The following is a 23,174-nucleotide window of genomic DNA, read 5'->3' as shown; positions in this document are numbered from 1 at the left end:
ACACCTGGGGAGTTTTTAAGACTACCATTACCTGGGCCCCAAAGCAAACCAATCAAATGGGAATCTCTGGGAAGGGGCACAGGCATCTGTGTTCTTAAACCCTCTCCAGTGAATTCTGCAAGTGCAGTGAGAGCCAAGCCTCAGCAGTGAGCCTCGGAGTTCCTCCCCTTCTGTAAAGTGGGGATAATGCCCCTGTCTCTCTCTCTGAGTGAGCAGAAGTGCTGGGAGAAATAGGTGAAATGAGTTACATATGTATGCATGATTAATAAAGCCACAAGACAAATAATAAAGAGCTTGAGGAAGAATGAGCCTTGTCTTCTGTGTTCTGCAGTCCTTTACTCACCAGCTTCTGTAGGACTCCTGGCTCTGGGACTGCATAAGGTAGAGCTATCCATGAATCCCCTCCAGCATGACTTACATTTAATTTTCTTCTTCATTGTAAAGGGCTGAATCTTGAGCCAGGATCCCTACATTTTAAGTGTTTTCTTCCCCCATTCCTTGTCACTGGACCTGGTACCATTTCTATATCATCCCAACACTTGCCTCAACTCAACAGAGGACTGATAAGGTTCAGATTTGTGCTAGTATCTCCATTATTATACCATAAAAATTGTAGGCCTTTAATATTATTTTAGGTTCACTACTCCTGAAACTAATAGCAGCAGGGGAGAGTAAACATTCTTGGGACAGAACGTCCTGTTACCCATCATGTCCTCTGTGGGTAGAACCGGGGCTGTGCTGTCAGCCAAGACTGGAGCTTTGAGGTTGATGTTTCCCTTGAGGCAGGTTTTAGGCAGACCAAGAGAAGATATTGTTTATATCTCTCAGGAGACAAAAAAAAAAAAAAAATCCGAGTCCTTGGGTAAGGTATAGAAGGAAAGTTCAGGACCAGGCGCTGTAAAAAGTTTTACTGTTTACTCTGGGTTCAGTAATTTAGGAAAATTCTGAATTCATAGAATTAATTAATTTGACCAACATCTTTCGAGAACCTTTGTGGGGTCACCAAAAAAGAAAACAAAAAAGATTCAAATACTGATCTCAAGAAGCTTATAACTAAGTAGGCTATGTATAGTTGAGTAATTATCCCAGCTGAGGAATGAAGAGGGGAGGACTTATGGGAAAGCAGAGGAAAGATAGCTGCTTAGGCCGAGATGTTCAGAGAAGGCTGCATGGAGAAGGTGGCATTTCATCTGAGCTTGTGAATATAGATGGAATAACTAACATACTCTGTCCCAGCTCAAATATCATCCCCTCACTGAGTCACCTCCCCTGAATATGCTGTCTAAATTACCACCTCATCATTCCTGTCTTATTTTTCTTCATAACAGTTATTACCTGACTTTATCTCTGTTTTTGTTTGTTTCTGTTTTTTTGAGACAGAGACTTGTTCTGTCACCCAGGCTGGAGTGCAGTGGCTATCTTGGCTCTCTGCAATCTCTGCCTCCCAGGTTCAAGCGATTCTCCTGCCTCAGCCTCCCAAATAGCTGGAGTTACAGGAGCTCGCTACCACACCCCACTAATTTTTGTATTTTTACAGAGTTTCACCATGGTGACCAGGCTGGTCTCAAACTCCTGACCTCAGGTGATCTGCCCACCTCAGCCTCCCAAAGTTCTGGTGGCATGAGCCACCGTGCCCGGCTGTTTTTGTTTTTTTGTTTTTGTTTTGAGACGGAGTCTGGCTCTGTCGCCCAGGCTGGAGTGTAGTGGCGCGATCTTGGCTCACTGCAAGCTCCACCTCCCGGGTTCACGCCATTCTCCTGCTTCAGCTTCCCGAGTAGCTGGGACCACAGGCGCCCGCCACCTCGCCCAGCTAATTTTTTATTTTTTATTTTTTGCATTTTTAGTAGAGACGGGGTTTCACCGTGTTAGCCAGGATAGTCTTGATCTCCTGACCTCGTGATCCACCTGCCTCGGCCTCCCAGAGTGCTGGGATTACAGGTGTGAGCCACCGCGCCTGGCTGCTCGGCTGTTTTTTATTATTGGTAAATAATGCTAAAAGGTAAGTTCCATCAGGGCAGTTTCATCTCTTTTGTTCATCCCTATCCCCAGCACCCAGAAAAGCATCTGGAACACAGTAGACACTCAATAAATGGAATAAATGAACAAACGGATAGATAGATGGATACACTTTTGTTTCATAGGGCATCACAGGAATTCGTTTTGCTGGAGGAGAGAAGTGCTACATTAAAGCGCAAGTGAAGGCTCGTATTCCTGAGGTGGGCGCCGTGACCAAACAGAGCATCTCCTCCGAACTGGTGGGTACCAACATGCCTGAGACAGTGAGACTGCTAGGCAAACATTGTTCGAAGGCACAACCCTTCCGGTTTTTATTTTTATTTTTATTGAGACAGAGTCTCACTCTGGAATGCAGTGGCGCTTTTGGCTCACTGCATCCGATTCTCCTGTCTCAGCTTTCCAAGTAGCTGGGACTACAGGCACGCCACCACGTCCAACTCACTTGTATTTTTAGTAGATACGGGCTTTCACCATGTTGGCCAGGCTCTTCTTGAACTCCTGGCCTCAAGTGATCTGCCCGCCTCAGCCTCCCAAAGTGCTGGGATTACAGGAGTGAGCCACCGCGCCCAGCCTAAAGGCACAACCCTTTTGGTTTCTAGTATCTGGATAGGTTCATGACTAGATCGTAAATTCTATTTCTTCTCTGCCAAAGGAATTTAAACTGTTTTTGTCCTACTGGGGTCAAGGGATTCTTCTCACATGATATAGCATATTTAAACGTTTTGGGAAGCCACATTTTAAAGTGCATAAAGGGGCTGGGTGCTCATATGGCCTTATTTGCCTGCGGTTAGGGAACTATCTGGTCTGTGGTTAAGACTCCACAATAGAGGCAGGCATGGTGGCTCACGCTGGTAATCCCAGCACTTTGGGAGGCTGAGGTTGGCAGTTCATCTGAGGCCAGGAATTTAAGACAAGCCTTGACAACACAGCAAAACCATGTCTCTACTAAAAACACAAAAAATTAGCTGGCCGTGGTGGTGCGTGCCTATAGTCCCAGCTACTCAGGAGGCAGAGGTGGGAGGATCACTTGAGCCCAGGAGATTGAGGCTGCAGGGAGCTAAGATTGCACCACTGTACTCCAGGCTGGGCGTCAGAATGAGACCCTATCTCCCAAAAAAAACACAAAAACACACAAAAAACAAAACAACAACAAAAAAAAACCCAAAAGAGACTCCACAATAAAGACAAAGGACTCCACAAGATAGAGTCTTCATTAAAGGGACCCATGATAGCGAATCACACAGCCTCCACTGGAAAGCAGCCACAGGGCACTCATCCCCCACCCCAATGCCAGCCAGCTTCACTGAGGGTAGTTCTAATTGTTTTGCCCTACATTAAGCTGAGATAGCTCCTCCTACAACTTCTTCCCACTGGTTCAGGTTCAGCCCATTGAAGCTACACAACATATATCCAATTCCTTTTCTATGTGTCAAACCTGTGAGGTTTTAAAACATGTTTCTTTCATTTATTATTAATAACTTGCCTTTGAGCTTGATTTTTTAAAAAATTTACTTTAGGAATTGCATACAGTGTTCTAAAGACACATTTAACAATAATACCTTTCTTTTAATAGTGGTTTAGGGCTTACAAAGTGGTCCCATTGATTATTGTCTTTTATTTGAGTTGTGGCAGGAGAGGGTGGAGAGAAAATGGGCTTTGAAGTCAGAAAGACGTGGATTTACATCCCAGCTCTCATACTCCCTATGGATATTGTCATCTGCAAGCTGGGGGTATGCACACAGTACCCATGGCCCTGAATCTACCTGATGGTTGACAGATGGCTGCTGCTCATTGTTAATTTTATTATGATCATCTTTGATCCTCCCAGTATCCCTGAGAGGAGGTAAAGTAAGTATCAGCTCCCTCAAGGCAAAAGAGGAAAACTATGGGTAAGCAAAGGTGCCTGGAAACTGCCTGATTGTTTGCCCCCATAGGAGCAGCTGCAGACGGTGTCTCAAAACAGAACAAAACAAAAGCTAAAAAACAAACCTGTGAGTTTGTAAAGCTGGCTACCATTCCTCTGTTTTCTCTTTTCTACTGTTTCCCATCCATCCTGTGAGATGTATTCCAGACCTTCCTTGCTCTGGTCATTCTCTCCTGATGGTGTTCCAGCTGGTTCCTTATGAGCTGTGCTGTTCAGAATCAAAGACCATCTTCTCAGTGCGAATATGTTATACTAAGTATAAAAATGGGACCAAGACCTCCTTTGTTCAGACCCTTGAACTTCTCTTATTGCATTACCATTTTTTATAGTCATATCCCTCAGTTTCTGTCATGAAGACTTCAGTGAACTATAATCCTTGCCATTTTCCCTATAAATGGACCCAGAACTTGTTCTCTCCTGCCTTCTACAAGGACCAATTCCCCAACAATGGCTGACCCAAATTTAATCATAAGTTTGCAGTATATTTTCTGGGTTTTTAAATATATTTTTCCCTGATTTTTTTTTTAAAAAAGACTTTGTTACTGTAGGAAATTTGAGAGATACATAAAAGTATATATACAGATGGCCAAATAGGAACAGCTCCAGTCTGCAGCTTCTAGCATGATCAACACAGAAGGTGGGTGATTTCTGCATTTCCAACTGAGGTACCTGGCTCATCTCACTGGGAGCGGTTAGACAGTGGGTGCAGCCCACAGAGGGCAAGGCAAAGCAGGGTGGGGCATTACCTCACCCAGGAAGCTCAAGGGGTTGGGGAACTAACTCCTTACCCTAGCTAAGGGAAGTTGTGAGGGACCATGCCATGAGGAACAGCGCCTTCCGGCCCAGATACTATGCTTTTCCCATGGTCTTTGCAACCTGCAGACCAGGAGATTCCCTTGGGTGCCTACACCACCAGGGCCCTGGGTTTCAACTGGGTGGCCATTTGGGAAGATACCGAGCTAGCTGCAGGAGTTTTTCTTCATACCCCTGTGGGGCCAGGAACGCCAGCATGACAGAGCCATTCACTCCCCTGGAAAGGGGGCTGAAGCCAGGGAGCCAAGTGGTCTACCTCAGTGGATCCCACCCCCATGGAGCCTAGCAAGCTTAGATCCACTGGCTTGAAATTCTTGCTGCCAGCACAGCAGTCTGAAGTCGACCTGGGACACTTGAGCTTGGTGGGAGGAGGGGCGTCCACCATTACTGAAGCTTGAGTAGGCGGTTTTCCCCTCACAGTGTAAACAAAGCTGCCAGAAAGTTCAAACTGGGCGGAGCCCACTGCAGCTTTTCAAAGCCGCTGTAGCCAGACTGCCTCTCTAGATTCCTCCTCTCCCGGCAGGGCATCTCTGAAAGAAAGGCAGAAGCTCCAGTCAGGGGCTTATAGATAAAACTCCCATCTCCCTAGGACAGAGCACCTGGGGGAAGGGGCAGCTATGGGCACAGCTTCAGCAGACTTAAACGTTCCTGCCTGCTGGCTCTGAAGAGAGCAGTGGATCTCCGAGCACAGCACTCAAGCTTGGCTAAGGGACAGACTGCCTCCTCAAGTGGGTCCCTGATCCCCCATGCCTCCTGACTGGGAGACACCTCCCAGCAGGGATTGACAGACACTTCATACAGGAGAGCTCTGGCTGGCATCTGGTGGGAGCCCCTCTGGGACAAAGCTTTCAGAGGAAGGAACAGGCAGGAATTTTTGCTGTTCTGCAGCCTCTGCTGGTGATACCCAGGCATACAGTGTCTGGAGTGGACCTCAGCGAACTCTAGCAGACCTGCAGCAGAGGGGCTTGACTGTTAGAAGGAAAACTAACAAACAGAAAGGAATAGCATCAACATCACCAAAAAGGATATTCACACAGAAACCCCATCTGAAGGTCACCAACATCAAGGAAAAACCAGTGCAAAAAGGCTGAAAATTCTAAAAACTAGAATGCCTCTTCTCCTCCAAAGGATCACAACTCCTCGCCAGCAAGGGAACAAATCTGAACGGAGAATGAGTTTGACAAATTGACAGAAGTAGGCTTCAGAAGGTGGGTAATAACAAACTCCTCTGAGCTAAAGGAGCATGCTCTAACCCAATGCAAGGAAGCCAAGAACCTTGAAAAAAGGTTAGAGGAATTGCTAACTAGAATAACCAGTTTAGAGAAGAAATTAAATGATCTGATGGAGCTGAAAAACACAGCACGAGAACTTTGTGAACCATACACAAGTATCAATAGCCAAATCCATTAAGCGGAAGAAAGGATATCCAAGATTGAAGATCAACTTAATGAAATACAGCATGAAGACGAGATTAGAGAAAAAAGAATGAAAAGGAATGAACAAAGCCTCCAAGAAATATGGGACTATGTGAAAAGACCAAACCTATGTTTCATTGGTGTACCTGAATGTGACAGGGAGAATGGAACCAAGTTGGGAAACACTCTTCATGATATTATCCAGGAGAACTTCCCCAACCTAGCAAGACAGGCCAACATTCAAATTCAGGAAATACAGAGAACACCACAAAGATACTCCTCGAGAAAAGCAACCCCAAGATACATAATCGTCAGATTCACCAAGGTTGAAATGGAGGAAAAAATGTTAAGAGCAGTCAGAGAGAAAGGTCAAGTTACCCACAAAGGGAGGCCCATCAAACTAACAGCGGATCTCTCGGCAGAAACCCTACAAGCCAGAAGAGAGTGGGGGTCAATATTCAACCTCTTAAAGAAAAGAATTTTCAACCCAGAATTTCATATCCAGCCAAACTAAGCCTCATAAGCAAAGGAGAAATAAAATCCTTTACAGACAAGCTAATGCTGAGAGATTTTGTCACCACCAGGCCTGCCTTACAAGAGCTCCTGAAGGAAGCACTAAATATGGAAAAGAAAAACCAGTACCAGCCACTGCAAAAACATACCAAATTGTAAAGACCATCAACACTATGAAGAAATTGCATCAACTAACGGGCAAAATAACCAGCTAGCATCAGAATGATAGGATCAAATTCACACACAACAATATTAACTTTAAATGTAAATGAGCTAAATCCCACAATTAAAAGACACAGACAGGCAAATTGGATAAAGAGTCCAGACCCATCGGTATGCTGTGTTCAGGAGACCCATCTCACGTGCAAAGACACACATAGGCTCAAAATAAAGGGATGGAGGAATATTTACCAAGCAAATGGAAAGCCAAAAAAAAGCAGGGGTTGCAATCCTAGTCTCTGATAAAACAGACTTTAAACCAACAAAGATCAAAAAAGACAAAGAAGGGCATTACATAATGGTAAAAGGATCAATGCAACGAGAAGAGCTAACTATCCTAAATATATATGCATCCAATATAGGAGCACCCAGATCCATAAAGCAAGTTTCTTAGAGACCTACAAAGAGACTTAGATTCCCACATAATAATAGTGGGAGACTTTAACACCCCACTTTCAATATTAGACAGATCAATGAGACAGAAAATTAACAAGGATATCAGGACTTGAACTCAGCTCTGGACCAAGCAGACCTAATAGACATGTACAGAACTCTCCACCCCAAATCAACAGAATATACATTCTTCTCAGCACCACATCGCAATTATTCTAAAATTGAACACATAATTGGAAGAAAAGCACTCCTCAGCAAATGCAAAAGAACAGAAATCATAACAGTCTCTCAGACCACAGTACAATCAAATTAGAACTCAGGATTAAGAAGCTCACTCAAAACTGCACAACTACATGGAAATTGAACAACCTGCTCTTGAATGACTACTGGGTAAATAACGAAATAAAGGCAGAAAGAAAGATGTTCTTTGAAATCAATGAGAACAAAAACACAATGTACTAGAATCTCTGGGACACACCTCAAGCAGTGTTGAGAGGGAAATTTATAGCAGTAAATGCCCAAAGGAGAAAGCAGGAAAGATCTAAAATCGACACCCTAACATCACAATTAAAAAGAACTAGAGAAGCAAGAGCAAACAAATTCAAAAACTAGCAGATGACAAGAAATAACTAAGATCAGAGCAGAACTGAAGGAGATAGAGATATGAAAAACCCTTCCAAAAATCATTGAATCCAGGAGCTGGTTTTTTGAAAAGATTAACAAAATAGACCACTAGCCAGACTAATAAAGAAGAAAAGAGAGAAGAATCAAATAGACACAATAAAAAATGATAAGAGGGATATCACCACTGATCCCACAGAAATACAAACTACCATACTATAAACACCTCTAGACAAATAAACTAGAAAATTTAGAAGAAATGGGCAAATTCCTGGACACATACACCCTCCCAAGACTAAACCAGGAAGAAGTCGAATAACAAGGTCTGAAACTGAGGCAGTAATTAATAGCCTACCAACCAAAAAAAGTCCAGGACCAGACATATTCACAGCCAAATTCTACCAGAGGTACAAAGAGGAGCTGGTACCATTCCTTCTGAAACTATTCCAAACAATACAAAAAGAGGGACTCCATCCTAACTCATTTTATGAGACCAGCATCATTCTGATACTAAAACCTGGCAGAGACACAACAAAAAAAGAAAATTTCAGGCCAATATCCCTGATGAACATCAATGCAAAAATCCTCAATAAAATACTGGCAAACTGAATCCAGCAGCATATCAAAAAGCTTATCCACAATGATCAAGTTGGCTTCATCCCTGGGATGCAAGGGTGGTTCAACATACACAAATCAATCAACATAATCCATCACCTAAACAGTACCAATGACAAAAACCACATGATTATCTCAATAGATGCAGAAAAGGTCTTCAATAAAATTTAACACTGCTTCATGCTAAAAGCCTTCAATAAACTAGGTATTGATGGTATCTCAAAATAATAAGAGCTATTTATGACAAACCCACAGCCAATATCATAGTGAATGAGCAAAAACTGGAAGCATTCACTTTGAAAACCGGCACAAGATAAGGATGCCCTCTCTCACCACTCCTATTCAACATAGTGTTGGAAGTTCTGGCCAGGGCAATCAGGCAAGAGAAAGAAATAAGGGGTATTCTAATAAGAGGAGAGGAAGTCGAATTGTCTCATTTTGCAGATTACATGATTGTATATTTAGAAAACTCCATCGCCTCAGCACAAAATCTCTTTAAGCTGATAAGCAACTTCAGCAAAGTCTCAGGATACAAAATCAATGTGCAAAAATCACAAGCATTCCTATACACCAATAATAGAGAGCCAAATCATGACTGAACTCTCATTCACGATTGCTACAAAGAGAATAAAATGCCTAGGAATACAACTCACAAGGGATGTGAAGGACCTCTTCAAGAACTACAAACCACTGCTCAAGGAAATAAGAGAGGACACAAACAAATGGAAAAACATTCCACGCTCATGGATAGGAAGAATCAATGTTGTGAAAATGGCCATATTGCCCAAAGTAATTTATAGATTCAATGCTATCCCCATCAAGCTACTACTGACTTTCTTCACAGAATTAGAAAAAACTACTTTAAATTTCATATGGAACTGAAAAAGAGCCCGTATAGCCAAGACAATCATAAGCAAAAAGAACAAAGCTGGAGGCATCATGCTACCTGACTTCAAACTATACTACAAGGCTATAGTAACCAAAACAGCATGGTACTGGTACCAAAACAGATATATGGACCAATGGAACAGAACAGAGGCCTCAGAAATACTGCCACACATCTACAACCATCAGATCTTTGACAAAACTGACAAAAACAAGCAATGGGGAAAGGATTCCCTATTTAATAAACGGTCTTGGGAAAACTGGCTAGCCATATGCAGAAAACTGAAACTGGGCCCCTTGCTTACACCTTGTACAAAAATTAACTCAAGATGGATTAAAGACTTAAATGTAAGTCCTAAAATCATAAAAACCCTAGAAGAAAACCTAGGCAATACCATTCAGGACATAGGCATGGGCAGAGACTTCATGACTAAAATACCAAAAGCAATAGCAACAAAAGCCAAAATTGACAAATGGGATCTAATTAAATTAAAGAACTTCTGCATAGCAAAAGAAACTATCATCAAAGTCAACAGCCAACCTACAGAATAGGAGAACAAATTTTTGCAATCTATCCATCTGACAAAGGGCTAATATCCAGAATCTACAAGGAACTTAAATTCACAAGAAAGAAACAACCCCATCAAAAAGTGGGTGAAGGATATGAACAGACACTTCTCAAAAGAAGACATTTATGTGGCCAACAAACATATGAAAACAAGTTCATAATCACTGGTCATTACAGAAATGCAAATCAAAACCACAATGAGATACCATCTCATGCCAGTTAGAATGGCAACCATTAAAAAATCAGGAAACAACAGATGCTGGAGAGGATGTGGAGGAATAGGAATGCTTTTACACTGTTGATGGGACTGTAAATTAGTTTAACCATTGTGGAAGACAGTCTGGTGATTCCTCAAAGATCTAGAACCAGAAATACCATTTGACCCAGCAATCCCACCACTAGGTATATACCCAAAGGATTATAAATCATTCTACTATAAAGACACATGCATACGTATGCTTACTGCAGCACTATTCACAATAGCAAAGACTTGGAACCAACCCAAATGCCCATCAATGATAGACTGGATAAAGAAAATGTGGCACATGTATACCATGGAATACTATGCAGCCATAAAAATGATGAGTTCATCGGATTTGCAGGGACACGGATGAAGCTGGAAACCATCATTCTCAGCGAAGTAACACAGGAACAGAAAACCAAACGCCGCATGTTCTCACTCATAAGTAGGAGTTGAATAATGAGAACACATGGACACAGGGCGGGGAACATCACACACCGGGGCCTATCAGGGAGTGGGGTGCTAGGGGAGGAATAGCATTAGGAGAAATATCTAATGTAGATGATGAGTTGATGGGTTCGGCAAACCACCATGGCATGTGTATACCTACGTAACAAACCTGCACATTCTGTGTATGTATCCCAGAATTTAAAGTACAATTTAAAAAAGTTAAAACAGTTGAACTCATGGAGAGAGAGAGCAGAAGGATGATCACCAGAGGCTGGAATGGTTGGGGGAAGGGAGGATGGTAATGGGCACAAAAAGTAGTTATAAAGAACAAAAAATAGAAAAACTAAATAAGACCTAGTATTTGCTAGCACAGCAGGGAGACTGTAGTAAAAAATAATTGTACATTAAAAAAAAACTAAGAGTATAACTGAATTGTTTGAAACAAAGAATAAATGCTTGCAGTAATTACCCTCATGTGGTAATTATGCATTGCATGCTGGTATCAAAATATCTTAGGTAACCCATAAGTATATATCTACTATAGATCCACAAAAATTAAAAATAAAAAAAGAAAATAGGTGTAAGAATCTTAACTAAAATATGAGTAAAAGGAATATAGCAATATGTTGAATAAGTAACATGTCATGACAAGGTAAGGTTTATTTCAGGGCTGTACAAATGGTTCAATACTGGGACATCTTAGGGAAAAAAAGTATAGATAATAAAATTACATACAATTATATAATTCACAAAAAGCTAATGCTAATGTTTTGGTGAATTTTCTCCGTTGTGTGTGTGTGAGAGAGAAAGTGATAGTCTTTCCATAAGTGAAATTATACTGTTGTATGGCTTATTATTGTCATAACTTTAGTTCTTCTAAAATGTAGATTATAATGGACATAATGCTTTATCACATGATTATAATTTTAAAAGTCTTTTATTCTTAAATACTTTAGGTATCTTCAATTTTTCATTAGTTTAAATAATAACAACAAAAATTACTATTTTTAAATAACATCATTTACCATGGTAAATAAATTCTCCATGATGGTGAATGCTTTTATATTTAAATCTTTGTCTGCATCTGATTCTTAGGCCAAAGAGGTAGATTATTTGTCGTGTGTTTCAGTTGTTTATGTCATGCATAATGGATCCTCTAGTGGACAGAAACAAATTCAGACAATACATTTGTGTGAATTAGGAATATATTTGGCTGTCAGTAGCAGAAAACTACCCTTAGAATAACTTACACAAACTGGGATCTGTTTTTCTCCACAGTAAGCAATGCGGAGGCAAGTGGCTGCAGGCATTGGCTCAGTGGCCAGCATTTCTGTGATTTTAAAAAATCTTGCCTTCCAGCTCCAATCGGTTGCCACTGCTCAACCTCTTCCTAACTTCCTTAGTTGGCATTCAAGTAAAAATGTCAGGAAAAAAGAGGTTGAGCAATGCCAACCACGACTTCCCTTTAATCAGGAAAAGCAGAAGGCCTCCCAGGCCCTCAGCATACTCTGGATCTCGCTGGCTAGCACTGGTCACCCAGGCATCCCGGATTGCTGGAGAACTAGAGAAAGCAAGTGTCTCTCCTGGGGCAGGGCTCACTGCTGCTTCCAATAAAAGGACTATGTTACAAGGCAGGTGAGGGAGGAAGGAGATTGGGTAGGCAACCGAAAGTACGTACTTCAAGATTTATTTAACATTCTTAGCGTGGAGGATGCATCTATATGCATTATCCCAATCACCCCACTCTTCCCCACACACTTTAGACTAAGATGGGGTAGATTTATGTACCACTTGCTTTCATAAATTTTTCATCAGTTTTGTATAACTTTAAAAAGCTACAGTACTCAAAGAGCATTCGTTTCCTGGATGCAGCCATTTAATTTAAGGTAAATAACTGGATTACCTGTTAGCTTCCTCCAATAACTTTAAGTTGTTTTAATGCAGCCATAAGCCTGAGGGAGAAAGCATAAATGAAGTACCGCTTTTAGCTAAAAATTAGGAGAAAACATTTTAATTTCTCCAAGCTATTGCAAACTAATAAATACATGAAAGGAACAACCTGGCAAGATAAATTTGTCTCCTGGGTTATCAAACCATTCTCAGCATCTCACTGTGGAAGAAAATCCAAGGTTTAACTTTGAAATCTCAGTGGTGTGCTTGATGCAAGGAACATCTGAAATATGTGTTGTTACAGCTGGGAAATGGAGAAATGGTTTATGTTAAATAATACTTTGAACCGAAGACATTAAAGAGGCAATCACTTGCTTTTTCCATTGTTGTTCAGAAGCTGCAGAACAAAACCCCACAAGATTTTCACTTCAAATGAAGGCTTCCTCTATCCTTTGTAGGATTCCAGGGTTCGTTCAATTGCTTTTCCTCAAAAACATCTTTGATCAAAAACATCAGATTAACCTAAATCTCAAAGTTGGTATCAAGTAATTTTCACTTCAACTCAGGGCACTTATGTTCACATGGTACAGCTATCCAGAGTCAGGGCAACAGGAGGAGGCGTGCTGAATATTGTGAAAAGAGCTACAAAGAGAAGAGATTAGAACCGTAAAGTGCACGACTGTACACACGCACACTCGCACTCGGAATTCTCATTAATTTTTTATAAGGCAAAATAACCTTTTAGCAACACGTGACTCTTAATATGCAGCATGTTTCACTGTCCTCTTTGCTCAAATGCAATCGTTTTTACTTTCAGGAAGGCAAGATCATGCCAGTCAAATATGAAGAAAATTCTCTTATCTGGGTGGCTGTAGATCAGCCTGTGAAGGACAACAGCTTCTTGAGTTCTAAGGTCTTAGAACTCTGCGGCGACCTTCCTATTTTCTGGCTTAAACCAACCTATCCAAAAGGTAACATTTTAAATTATCTTAATGCTGTTTACAACTCTCCCTGTTCATGCATGTGAGGTTCCTCCAAGCCCCTCCACAGGCCTGAGCATGTAACAAGGAGGATAAATCAGGATGCATGTGGCAGTGTCTCAGTAATTAGCATGAGAGATGAAAGCAGGAAAATAGCCCATGACTATTGTAGGGAAGGGAGGGAGCAGTGGGGTTAACAGGAGGCAGACTGGGAAGACAACGCCAAGGCATTACCTGCAGCTTTTGTTTATGACACTCTCACTTCTTTCTGCTCTGCCCCTTAATCTCAGTTGTTTGCACCTTCCAATTTTACATTTTTTTATTTCTAAGGCATAGAATCAAGGGACTAAGAAACTGTCATACTGCCGAGTCTTTATTGTGTTCAAACCTAGAATTATGGGACAGCCAAAAGCTGCTGTGGGTATTGGCTGAGATTCCTCAAATTCAGAGCTTGAATATTAGCTTCCAAGTCCAGTGAAAATAAATGCAGACTCCCTGGAGTTCACAGCTAGGCTGGAGCATATCTTTGAGCTATTTCTGGGTGATGAAGGGCAGGTGAGCTCGGTGGACCTCGCTCTGCCTCCTGAGTTTCTCCTGTCCCCCGAGTTCTCTCACTATTTCTACTGCAGTCACCACACTGGCCTCCCAGAGGCCTATTTTGTAGCTCTGGTTCAAGTGTGGGAAAAAAAGGCCTTTCTCCTAGCACAGCTGAGATAGGCTAATGTTTTCTGAAAGATTTTATGGAACACTAGCAGACAGCAGCATGGAAATAAAGAAAATATAGGCCTTTAAAAGCACTAAGCTTGGTGGGCACGCAGTGAAAAGACTGGGCAGTTAGTGTTTAATAGGTACAGTTTCATGTTTTGCAAGATGAAACATGTTCTAGATGGTGATGATTGCAGAGCAATGTGAATGTACTTCATGCCACTGAACTGTACACTTAAAAATGGTTAACGTGGTAAATTTCATTATGTATATTTTACAATTTTTAAAAGTACCCACCAGGCTTAGGAAGTACAGGTCGCTGATTCTGCCATGACTAACTTATTCTTATGGTTCACAAGTCCCATTCTGTCCCAAAGCTGGAGAAGATGGCTCCTCTCTAGCCTGGGTGAGGCAAATAGGATTCAGTGACAAGCCACTGGCAGTAACTGCCCGGCACAGTGGGCTGGGAAGGAGCTCGAGACCATATGCAGGCTCAGTAAGAAAGAATTCCAAACTCAGTCAACACGGGCTGGCTGGCTGAAGCAGGCAGGAGAGGGGCTGCCAAATGGGCTGTGCTGTTGCCATTCCTGCTCTTGCTCCTGTGGGTGGTCACAACTCACAGTTCTATGATGGCTTGCCAAGTTCTGGCTTTCTGTTCCACACCTGCCGCCACCTGGGTGGGCCTTCTTACTTTCCATCGCCCAGAACTCCCACCTTTTCCAGTTGAGGATGAGAGTCTGCAGTGTGCTACCAGTTAGGGCTCTCCCTGATCACTGAGGACAAGTCTCTTACCCAGAGAGTTCATTCACTCATTTGACAGACATTCATGAGGGCCTAGTATGTGCCATATACTTGTCATAGGTACTTGAGGTGCATCCGTGAATAGAATAGACAAGAACCCATGCCCTCAAGGAGTTTTGCATTGTAGCAAGGGGAGACAGCAAATAAACACTAAATTAAAATAAGAAAATTGTATAATATGATACAAGGTGCTATGGAAAACACCAGTGCAGGGCCATGGGGTGGGCATTGGCGATCAGAACACAGCATTATCGGCAATGCTAAGACAACTGGTATGATGAGTAATTTCTCACTTGGGGAAAGAGCTTCTTCCCTACACATTCAAGATGTGTTTTGGTCCCTCCTAGCCCAATAGCATGAACACATTTTAAGTATTCAATCACCACAACATCCATACAAGAATCACACATATTATGTACACAAGAAAAGTGGAAAACACCTCAATGCCCCCAGATTAGAAAGGTAAATGTTGATATATCCATAAAATGGAATATCATAGATATGAAAAATGGATTCCCCCATCTCTCATAAGTACAGTTATATTTTACAATACAATCAAGAAACTAAGTCCCCCTCTGATGATGCCAGGCTTCCTACCACCTAATTCTAATAAAAGCACCACACTCCAGGGTCCAGTGGCCCATGTCCTTGGATCTTGAAGCCAGCAGGTCATCAGTGTCACACAGCTATATTATCAGAGACACTGGGAATGACAGCTGGACACAGGTCAGAAGGGAAGGGGGAGAGCTGACGCCTGCTGAGCTCTATGTGTCAGGCATGACACTAGAGCATTACGCTTTGTCCTCATTTAATCTTCGCCAACAACTGTGGGGGTAACTACTCGTTCCCATTTTATAGATGAAGAAACTAAGGTTCACAGAGGTAAGTAATTTGCCTAAGGTCATTTAGTTAGTTAAATGAAGCAGAACTGTGATCAAATCCAGGTCTCACTTGTGCCTCTCCAACCATGCTATCTGTGGAAGCTACCAATGGCTTTAAAGCACATCTGAGTTCTCCTAAATAACAAAGCATGATATAATCCTCATCACCTAATAGTTCAGTGCTTATTATATGCAACACATTGTGCTTAAACCTTTAGACAGATTCTCATTAACCCTATCACTACCCTATGAATTAGATACTATTATTATCCCCATTTTACAGATAACGAAACTGGGTCTCAGAGAGACACCAAAATCCAAGCTGTGTGGTACTTTCTACTTTTTTTTGAGATGGAGTTTCACTCTTGTCACCCAGGCTTGAGAGCAATGGCACAATCTTGGCTCACTGCAGCCTCTGCCACCCGGGTTCAAGTGATTCTCCTGTCTCAGCCTCCCGAGTAGCTGGGATTACAGGTGCCTGCCACTGTGCCTGGCTAATTACTGTATTTTTAGTAGAGATGGAGTTTCACCATGTTGACTAGGCTGGTCTCAAACTCCTGACGTCAGGTGATCTGCCCGCCTCAGCCTCCCAAAGTGCTGGAATTACAGGTGTGAGCTACTGCTCCTGGCCTGTATTTTTGTTAATTGGCAGCCATCAGCCCCGCTGCAGGACCCATGAGGCTGTGTGGTAAACTAGACCCAGGGTGTTCACGCTGGGCACGTAGCTATGCCAACCATTCTGTGATCTTGGCCAAGTCACTTGGCCTTTCTGAGGCTTGATACCCTCATATATAAAAGCATTTGCTTTTTCTATCCCATAGGATTTTTAAAAAGCATAAGCCAAGATATTTCCCTTGCAAACTGTAAAGCTTTATACTGATATAGTCAATCCATTCGGAATACTTAGGGCTACAATTAACAGAATATTTGATCAACAGTGGCTTCAACAAACACAGGTTTATTTTTTTCATATAGCCAGAAGTCTAGAGAGAGGAGGTTTTTGACACTACCTGCTACTCAATGATACCATCAAGTCTCTTCCCAGTTACCATTTTACTACCTGTAGCATGCTGGCTTATGATGCCTATCACTTCATCGTCACAAGTTGACTCTTATAACTCCAGATATCACATCTGTGTTCAAGAAAGGAAAAACAAGACAGAGAAGCCTGTCTGTCCCCTTTTACCGAGAAAGCAAAAGGCTTCCCAGAAACTGCACTAGCATATTCTGCTGATGTCTCCCTGGTCAGATATGTCTCACCTGGCCACTTCTAATTGCAAAGGAAGCTGGGGAAATGAGTGGTGTTTTACTTTCTCAGCCCCAGTAGCGAAGGCAGACCAAAAGAAAGGGGGGAGGTGGTGTTGAGGTTTGCCAGGCCATCTTACAATGTCGTCCTCAATTAGTATTACAAAACCAAATTCAGATTATCTGTATGTTTAACTATTAGCTCAAGACTCTAAAACATGCTTTATTATTACAAACATCAGTACAAAAATTTTAAACCATCTGGTTATGCACAAACTTTGATATCCTTTTCTTATGTTTTTCACCCTGATAAACACAGATATAATTTCCTTAATTATTCAAATAAAGGGATTAACTTACGGAAATTTTTGCAGAAATCCAGAGGGAAAGAAGAGAAGTGGTAAGAAAAATTGTTCCAACTACCACTAAAAGACCACGCAATGGACTACAGGGCAACCCAGGCGCTGGAAGACTGAATAATGAAACCAGACCCAGCATTCAAGAGGACTCACAAGCCTTCAATCCCGATAATCCTTATCACGTGCGTTCCGGTGCTTTATGACATGATTAGACAAATGCATTATAGTGCCAAGGCCAGGTGTGGTGGCTTACACCTGTAATCCTAGCACTTTGGGAGGCAGAGGTGGGCGGATCACGAGGTCAGGAGTTCGAGGCCAGCCTGGCCAACATGGTGAAACCCTGTCTCTACTAAAAATACAAAAAATTAGCCAGGCATGGTGGCACACGCCTGTAATCCCAGCTACTCCAGAGGCTGAGGCAGGAGAATCACTCGAACCCAGGAGGCGGAGGTTGCAGTGAGCCGAGATCGGGCCACTGCACTCCAGCCTGGGTGACAGGGCGAAACTCCGTCTCAGAAAAAAATAGTGCCGAAATGGTGTTTGTACGTGAGGTTTCAAACGAGCATTTAGGTATTCAACTTAGACTTTTATTCAATTATTTTAAAAATACATTTTCATTTGTTGCAAAGTTTTTTTGTTGTTGTTATTTCACTGCAACCTCCGCCTCCCAGGTTCAAGCAATTCTCCTGCCTCAGACTCCCAAGTAGCTGGGATTACAGGTGCCCGCCACCATGCCTGGCTAATTTTTTGTATTTTTCTTTTTTGGTAGAGACAGGGTTTCACCATGTTGGGCAGGCTGTTCTCAAACTCTTGACCTCAGGTGATCCACCTGCCTCGGCCTCCCAAGGTGTTGTTGGGATTACAGGCGTGAGCCACTGCACCCAGCCTGTTGTAAGGCTTGTAATTAAGGGTAAGAACACTTAAGCATTACCTCTGTAGTGTAAAATCCTGATTGGCTGGTAACCCTTATTCAGTTGTTTTCTGTGCTCTCTTTTTTGAGTCACAGGCAAATTCAAGAAAACAAATTCATATGAGAAATTTGATTATTTGAAAATGTTTCCTAGAGTGCTCCCTGGAGGAAACATATGGAAGTATTCTCCTTCCCCCTTTATACCCACTTTATTCATTCATTCAACAGACAGTCATTTAGGCACCTGCTCTTTCCCAGGCTCTGTGCACAGTCAGGAGAACCTTCTGCCCTCAGGGGCTCTCAGTCCAGTTAGAGGATAGACCCACAGTTAGATGTAAAACGCTTTAGGCTGAAACACTAAAAAGTGATGTTTGTGAGAATGACACAAAGGTGCTAAAAACTCAAATCTTCCACAAAGTATTTACCATTATACTTTTCAGGGAGTGAAAAAGTAGAATAAGTATTTATTTGTAGCTAGCTTTTAAAATAAAAAGACGGGTTGGGCGCGGTGGCTCACACCTGTAATCCCAACACTTTGGGAGGCCGAGGTGGGCAGTTCACCTGAGGTGAGGAGTTCAAGACCAGCCTGGCCAACATGGTGAAACCTCATCTCTATTAAAAATACAAAAAATTAGCCAGCACAGTGTCGCGCACCTGTAGTCCCAGCTACTCGGGAGGTTAAGGTAGGAGAATTGCTTGAACCCAGGAGACTGAGGTTGCAGTGAGCCAAGATTGCACCACTGCACTCCAGTGTGGGTGACAGAGTGAGACTTCAACTAAAAACTAAATAAAATTTTAAAATACATGCAGAAATTTTTTAAAAAACAGTACAAAAGATATATTATGAAGTGTTTTCCTTCCACCCAAGACACCCTCCCCAAAGCAACCTATTAACAATGACTATTTGTCCAGTGTCTTTGCTTAAGTACACACAGACACAAGCACACACACTTTTAACACAAAGTTTTAACACAAAACTTTTATACCTTGCTCTCTTTCAGTTACAGTATTTTGGAGACTGTTTTCCTACATAGTACCTCATTCATTTAATGACTACTATTCATTTAATAGTAATTCATTGTATACATAAATGTACAGAAATTTAGTTATGCTTTCATGACTATAAATTATTTCCGTCTTTTGCTGTTTGCAAATACTGCTACAGGATACAATCTTGTATATGACTTACAGGATTTGTACAGGATTATCAACAGTAAATCAAGGTAATGCAGGTGGAGCTCTTAGCACAGGGCTTGGGACACACAGGTGAGCAGTAACTTTCTCAATGTTAGCTATTAGTATTGTGCCGCTTTGTACACACACGGAAGTCTATGTTTAGCATAAATACTGAAGCATGAGTCTGCTGCATTGAAGTAGATTTACATTTTAATGGAGGATACCAAATTGCCTTTCAAGAAATTACATCAGCTATATGTCTGCAAACAGTAATGGAAGGACCCACTTATTATCAAACTTAAAAAAAAAACTTTCACCAATCTCTTGGGTGTAAATTTTATCTCCTGGTTGTTTATCCTGCTTGTCTTTAATTATGCGTAAGGGTGAGCATCTTTTCATATACTAAGTCACCTGCACGTTTTTCTATGTAGCCTATTCAGTCCAACACTATTTCAGGTGTTGCCAATATATTTCCTAGTTTATCATTTTAAAAATATTTTAGAAAACCTTGGAGCAAAAAGTATTTTCTAAATAACCAAAGGCTTATCATAAAATTCAGGACACCATAATACTACCTTAGCTTGAAGAAAAAAAAAAGAATCTGAATAGATGAACAAAATTTAATATTGTTTATTCCCTGGGGAGCTGGGCTGCCTGAATCTGGCTCAAGGGGTGAGGGCATCAGTCCCTTTACAATTGGGCAGGATGTGACTTTGCCTTGGATCCAGTCTTGAGTGACCTGTATCCCTTGAAAATCTCCAATTATATCAATTTTTTCCTTTATTATATGTTGGACTTTAAGCAGAAATATTTTCAAAGCATTTATCTCCATGATCTCAGTCCTTCAGTTATTCCTTTAAAAAAAATGTATCTTAGGGTAACAACATGAGATTTCCTCCCAACCTTTCAATCCTAAAACTTTGTCAGACCCTCAGATAAGGAGGTGCCTCAACCGACAGGCCTTTTAACTCTCCCTGCCCCATAATTAATAAATGAGGTTGTTGTCTTTTTGCTGTCCCAGATTAACCTATTCAAGAAATAAGGCAAAGAACAGAGAGAGTCTGATGAATTAAAAAACGAATGCTTTAAGGGTAAGATAATAAATATTTTGATGACATAATTTGAATATAGATTGTATCAGATCATGTTAATTTTGTGATAATGGCAATCTGGTTGTAAATTTAGGAACACATCCTTATTTTGGGGGGCACATTCTAATTATTTATGGATGAAATGTCACAATTCCTCCAATTCTCTTTAAACTCACTTCAGAATTCACTTTAAAATACTAGTTTTGTTTTGATGGACATTATTTCCTTATCTTTTGCTGTTGCAGGAAGGGGAAAAGCAAATTTGACAATAGGTTAGCAATTGTCCAATCTAGATGAGTCTACTGGTGTTCAATATATTTTTTTTCCTGTACTCTCCAGTATGTTTGAAATTTTTTTTTCCGAGACAGTTTCACTCTTGTTATCCAGGCTGGAGTGCAATGGCACAATCTCACTTCAACTTCCGCCTCCTGGTTCAGAAGATTCTCCTACCTCAGCCTCCTGAGTAGCTGGAATTACAGGTGTCCACCAACCACGTCTGGCTAATTTTTTTGTATTTTTTTAGTAGAGATGGGGTTGGTTTCACCATGTTGGCCAGCCTGGTCTCAAACTCCTGACCTCAGGTGATCTACCTGCCTCAGCCTCCCAAAGTGCTGGGATTGCAGGCGTGAGCCACTGTGCCTGGCTGAAATTTTTAATAACTTCCTCCCCATCCCAAATTATGATTAAAGACTTTTTGTTTCAACACCAGAATTAGTTAACTTTAGGAAAGAGGCTTAAATTGAATCAAGAATTTTAAGATAAGGGCTTCTTGGGAATGTACTTCAACACTATATTAAAAATAATGCAGAATCTCTACCCTTAGAAGTCCCCTAAAAGGAAAACCAGATATGTAAACTGGGCAGGGTTAGAGGGATGGGAGTTCCTTCCAGTTCTGTAATCTCACCAGCAGTGAAGATGGAGATTTTTACTTCAATATAATCTTGTGTTTATATAACTATACTTACATTAAAAACTAGAAGGTAAAGTTTAAGGTCTTGAATTTTACATGTTTTTGTGGAGTCTTTTCCTGAGACCCCTTTGTCCCTATAGAGATAACATCCCCATTCTGTTACTGAAATGAAAGCAGGAGAAACTAAATGACTTGACAGTGTTCTCAGAGCCAGTGTAACTGGAACTGAAATCTGTCTTTAGCCTAGATTGATGAGTTTCAAAATGTGCTTCTAAAGATCCTGGAAGCCATTACTGCAAGAAGTCACAAGCATTCAACTGACTTAGAATTAGCAGTGGCAGAAATGCTACTTTTTATCATAATGCTTCCTTTCTTGCTTTCCTACTTAAAACAAGCTGAGTTACTGAGTGGTAACCATGGTTCATTAAAGGCATGGAGAAACTCCAGGATATCATTTTAAAAGACAAAACAACTTTCTAGTCAGTGACAGGTGAGATACGTGTAGATTCCTTGGTGTCAAAAGGAATTATGAATGACAGCAGGTAAACAAGATCAAAACTCTTTACAGCAGATTACAGTATCTCGTAGTAGTGAAAAATTCAGAATCTTATTTTAAAATAACATGCATGCTATGACCTTCTCATTATGCAGTTATCACAAATAATTATCTTTTATTTCACAGCAGCAGGAAGGGGAAAGCATGACATTCGACCCTAGACTGGATCACGAAGGAATCTGTTGTATAGAATGTAGGCGGAGCTACACCCACTGCCAGAAGATCTGTGAACCCCTGGGGGGCTATTACCCATGGCCTTATAATTATCAAGGTTGCCGTTCGGCCTGCAGAGTCATCATGCCTTGTAGCTGGTGGGTGGCCCGCATCTTGGGCATGGTGTGAAATCACTTCATGTATCATGTGCTGTAAAATAAGAACTAGCTGAAGAGACAACCAAAGAAGCATAAGGCATGCTGATGCTGATGGGACCACAAAATATTTTTACACTCTGAGCAGTTATTCTTGACACTCTTAACAGAATTTTTTTTCCAGAACTTTAGTATGTGCAAATGTACTGAAAGGGTAGTTCAAGTCTAAAATGCCATAACCCCTTTATTATTTGTCATTTTTTGCTTTGCTTTGCCATAAGTCTTCCCTTGCTTATATCTTCCAAAGCTATTTTGAAATAAACATGAAAATTTACAATTTGTCAAAAATCTCAATCATACACCTGAGCTCCTTTTAATTAAGTCATGATGAAAATAAGTCCTTGTTGTTTGTACAGAATTCCTCAATTGTTCTTAATCTTTTTTGCTCTTCCTCTTGTAAACGTGCCCCCAGAATTCCCAGATAAAAACACATAAAAAGGAAAGGATATATAATGGAATCTATCTAAAAGTGAACATGTTTAGCCTCAATGTGGAAGCTCATGGGGAATTATTTGAGTGCACTGGCATGTAACCTGTGTTAAGAGTCACCTCCAGGAAAAGAGCACTAGGATAAAGAAAAATGCAGTCGAAGATAAATCAGACTTGTGGGGAAGACTTTACTGACATTC

At 41.3% G+C, this 23,174-nt stretch overlaps 1 protein-coding gene across 2 annotated transcripts in view; it reads left to right on the top strand.

Annotated features, from left to right (window-relative positions):
• Positions 1 to 22,826, top strand: part of CNMD (chondromodulin) — a 36,022-nt gene extending 13,196 nt beyond the window's left edge. Inside the window, exons 4-7 of one of the 2 annotated variants that reach the window (XM_025364490.1) lie at positions 2,142 to 2,255; positions 13,381 to 13,534; positions 17,550 to 17,716; positions 22,307 to 22,826. In XM_025364490.1, the coding sequence (XP_025220275.1) occupies positions 2,142 to 2,255; positions 13,381 to 13,534; positions 17,550 to 17,716; positions 22,307 to 22,519 (648 nt within the window). In that variant the 3' untranslated portion in view covers positions 22,520 to 22,826. Of the gene's footprint in view, positions 1 to 2,141; positions 2,256 to 13,380; positions 13,535 to 17,549; positions 17,717 to 22,303 lie in introns of both variants that reach the window. The other variant, XM_025364488.1, reaches the window with a different exon arrangement.
• Positions 22,827 to 23,174: the final 348 nt, after the last annotated feature.

This window comes from Theropithecus gelada, chromosome 17 (assembly GCF_003255815.1).
Source record: "Theropithecus gelada isolate Dixy chromosome 17, Tgel_1.0, whole genome shotgun sequence".
Classification (NCBI taxonomy): domain Eukaryota; kingdom Metazoa; phylum Chordata; class Mammalia; order Primates; family Cercopithecidae; genus Theropithecus; species Theropithecus gelada.
The sequence above is the reverse complement of the archived record's forward strand: the minus strand, read 5'-3'. Positions and strand labels throughout refer to the sequence as shown.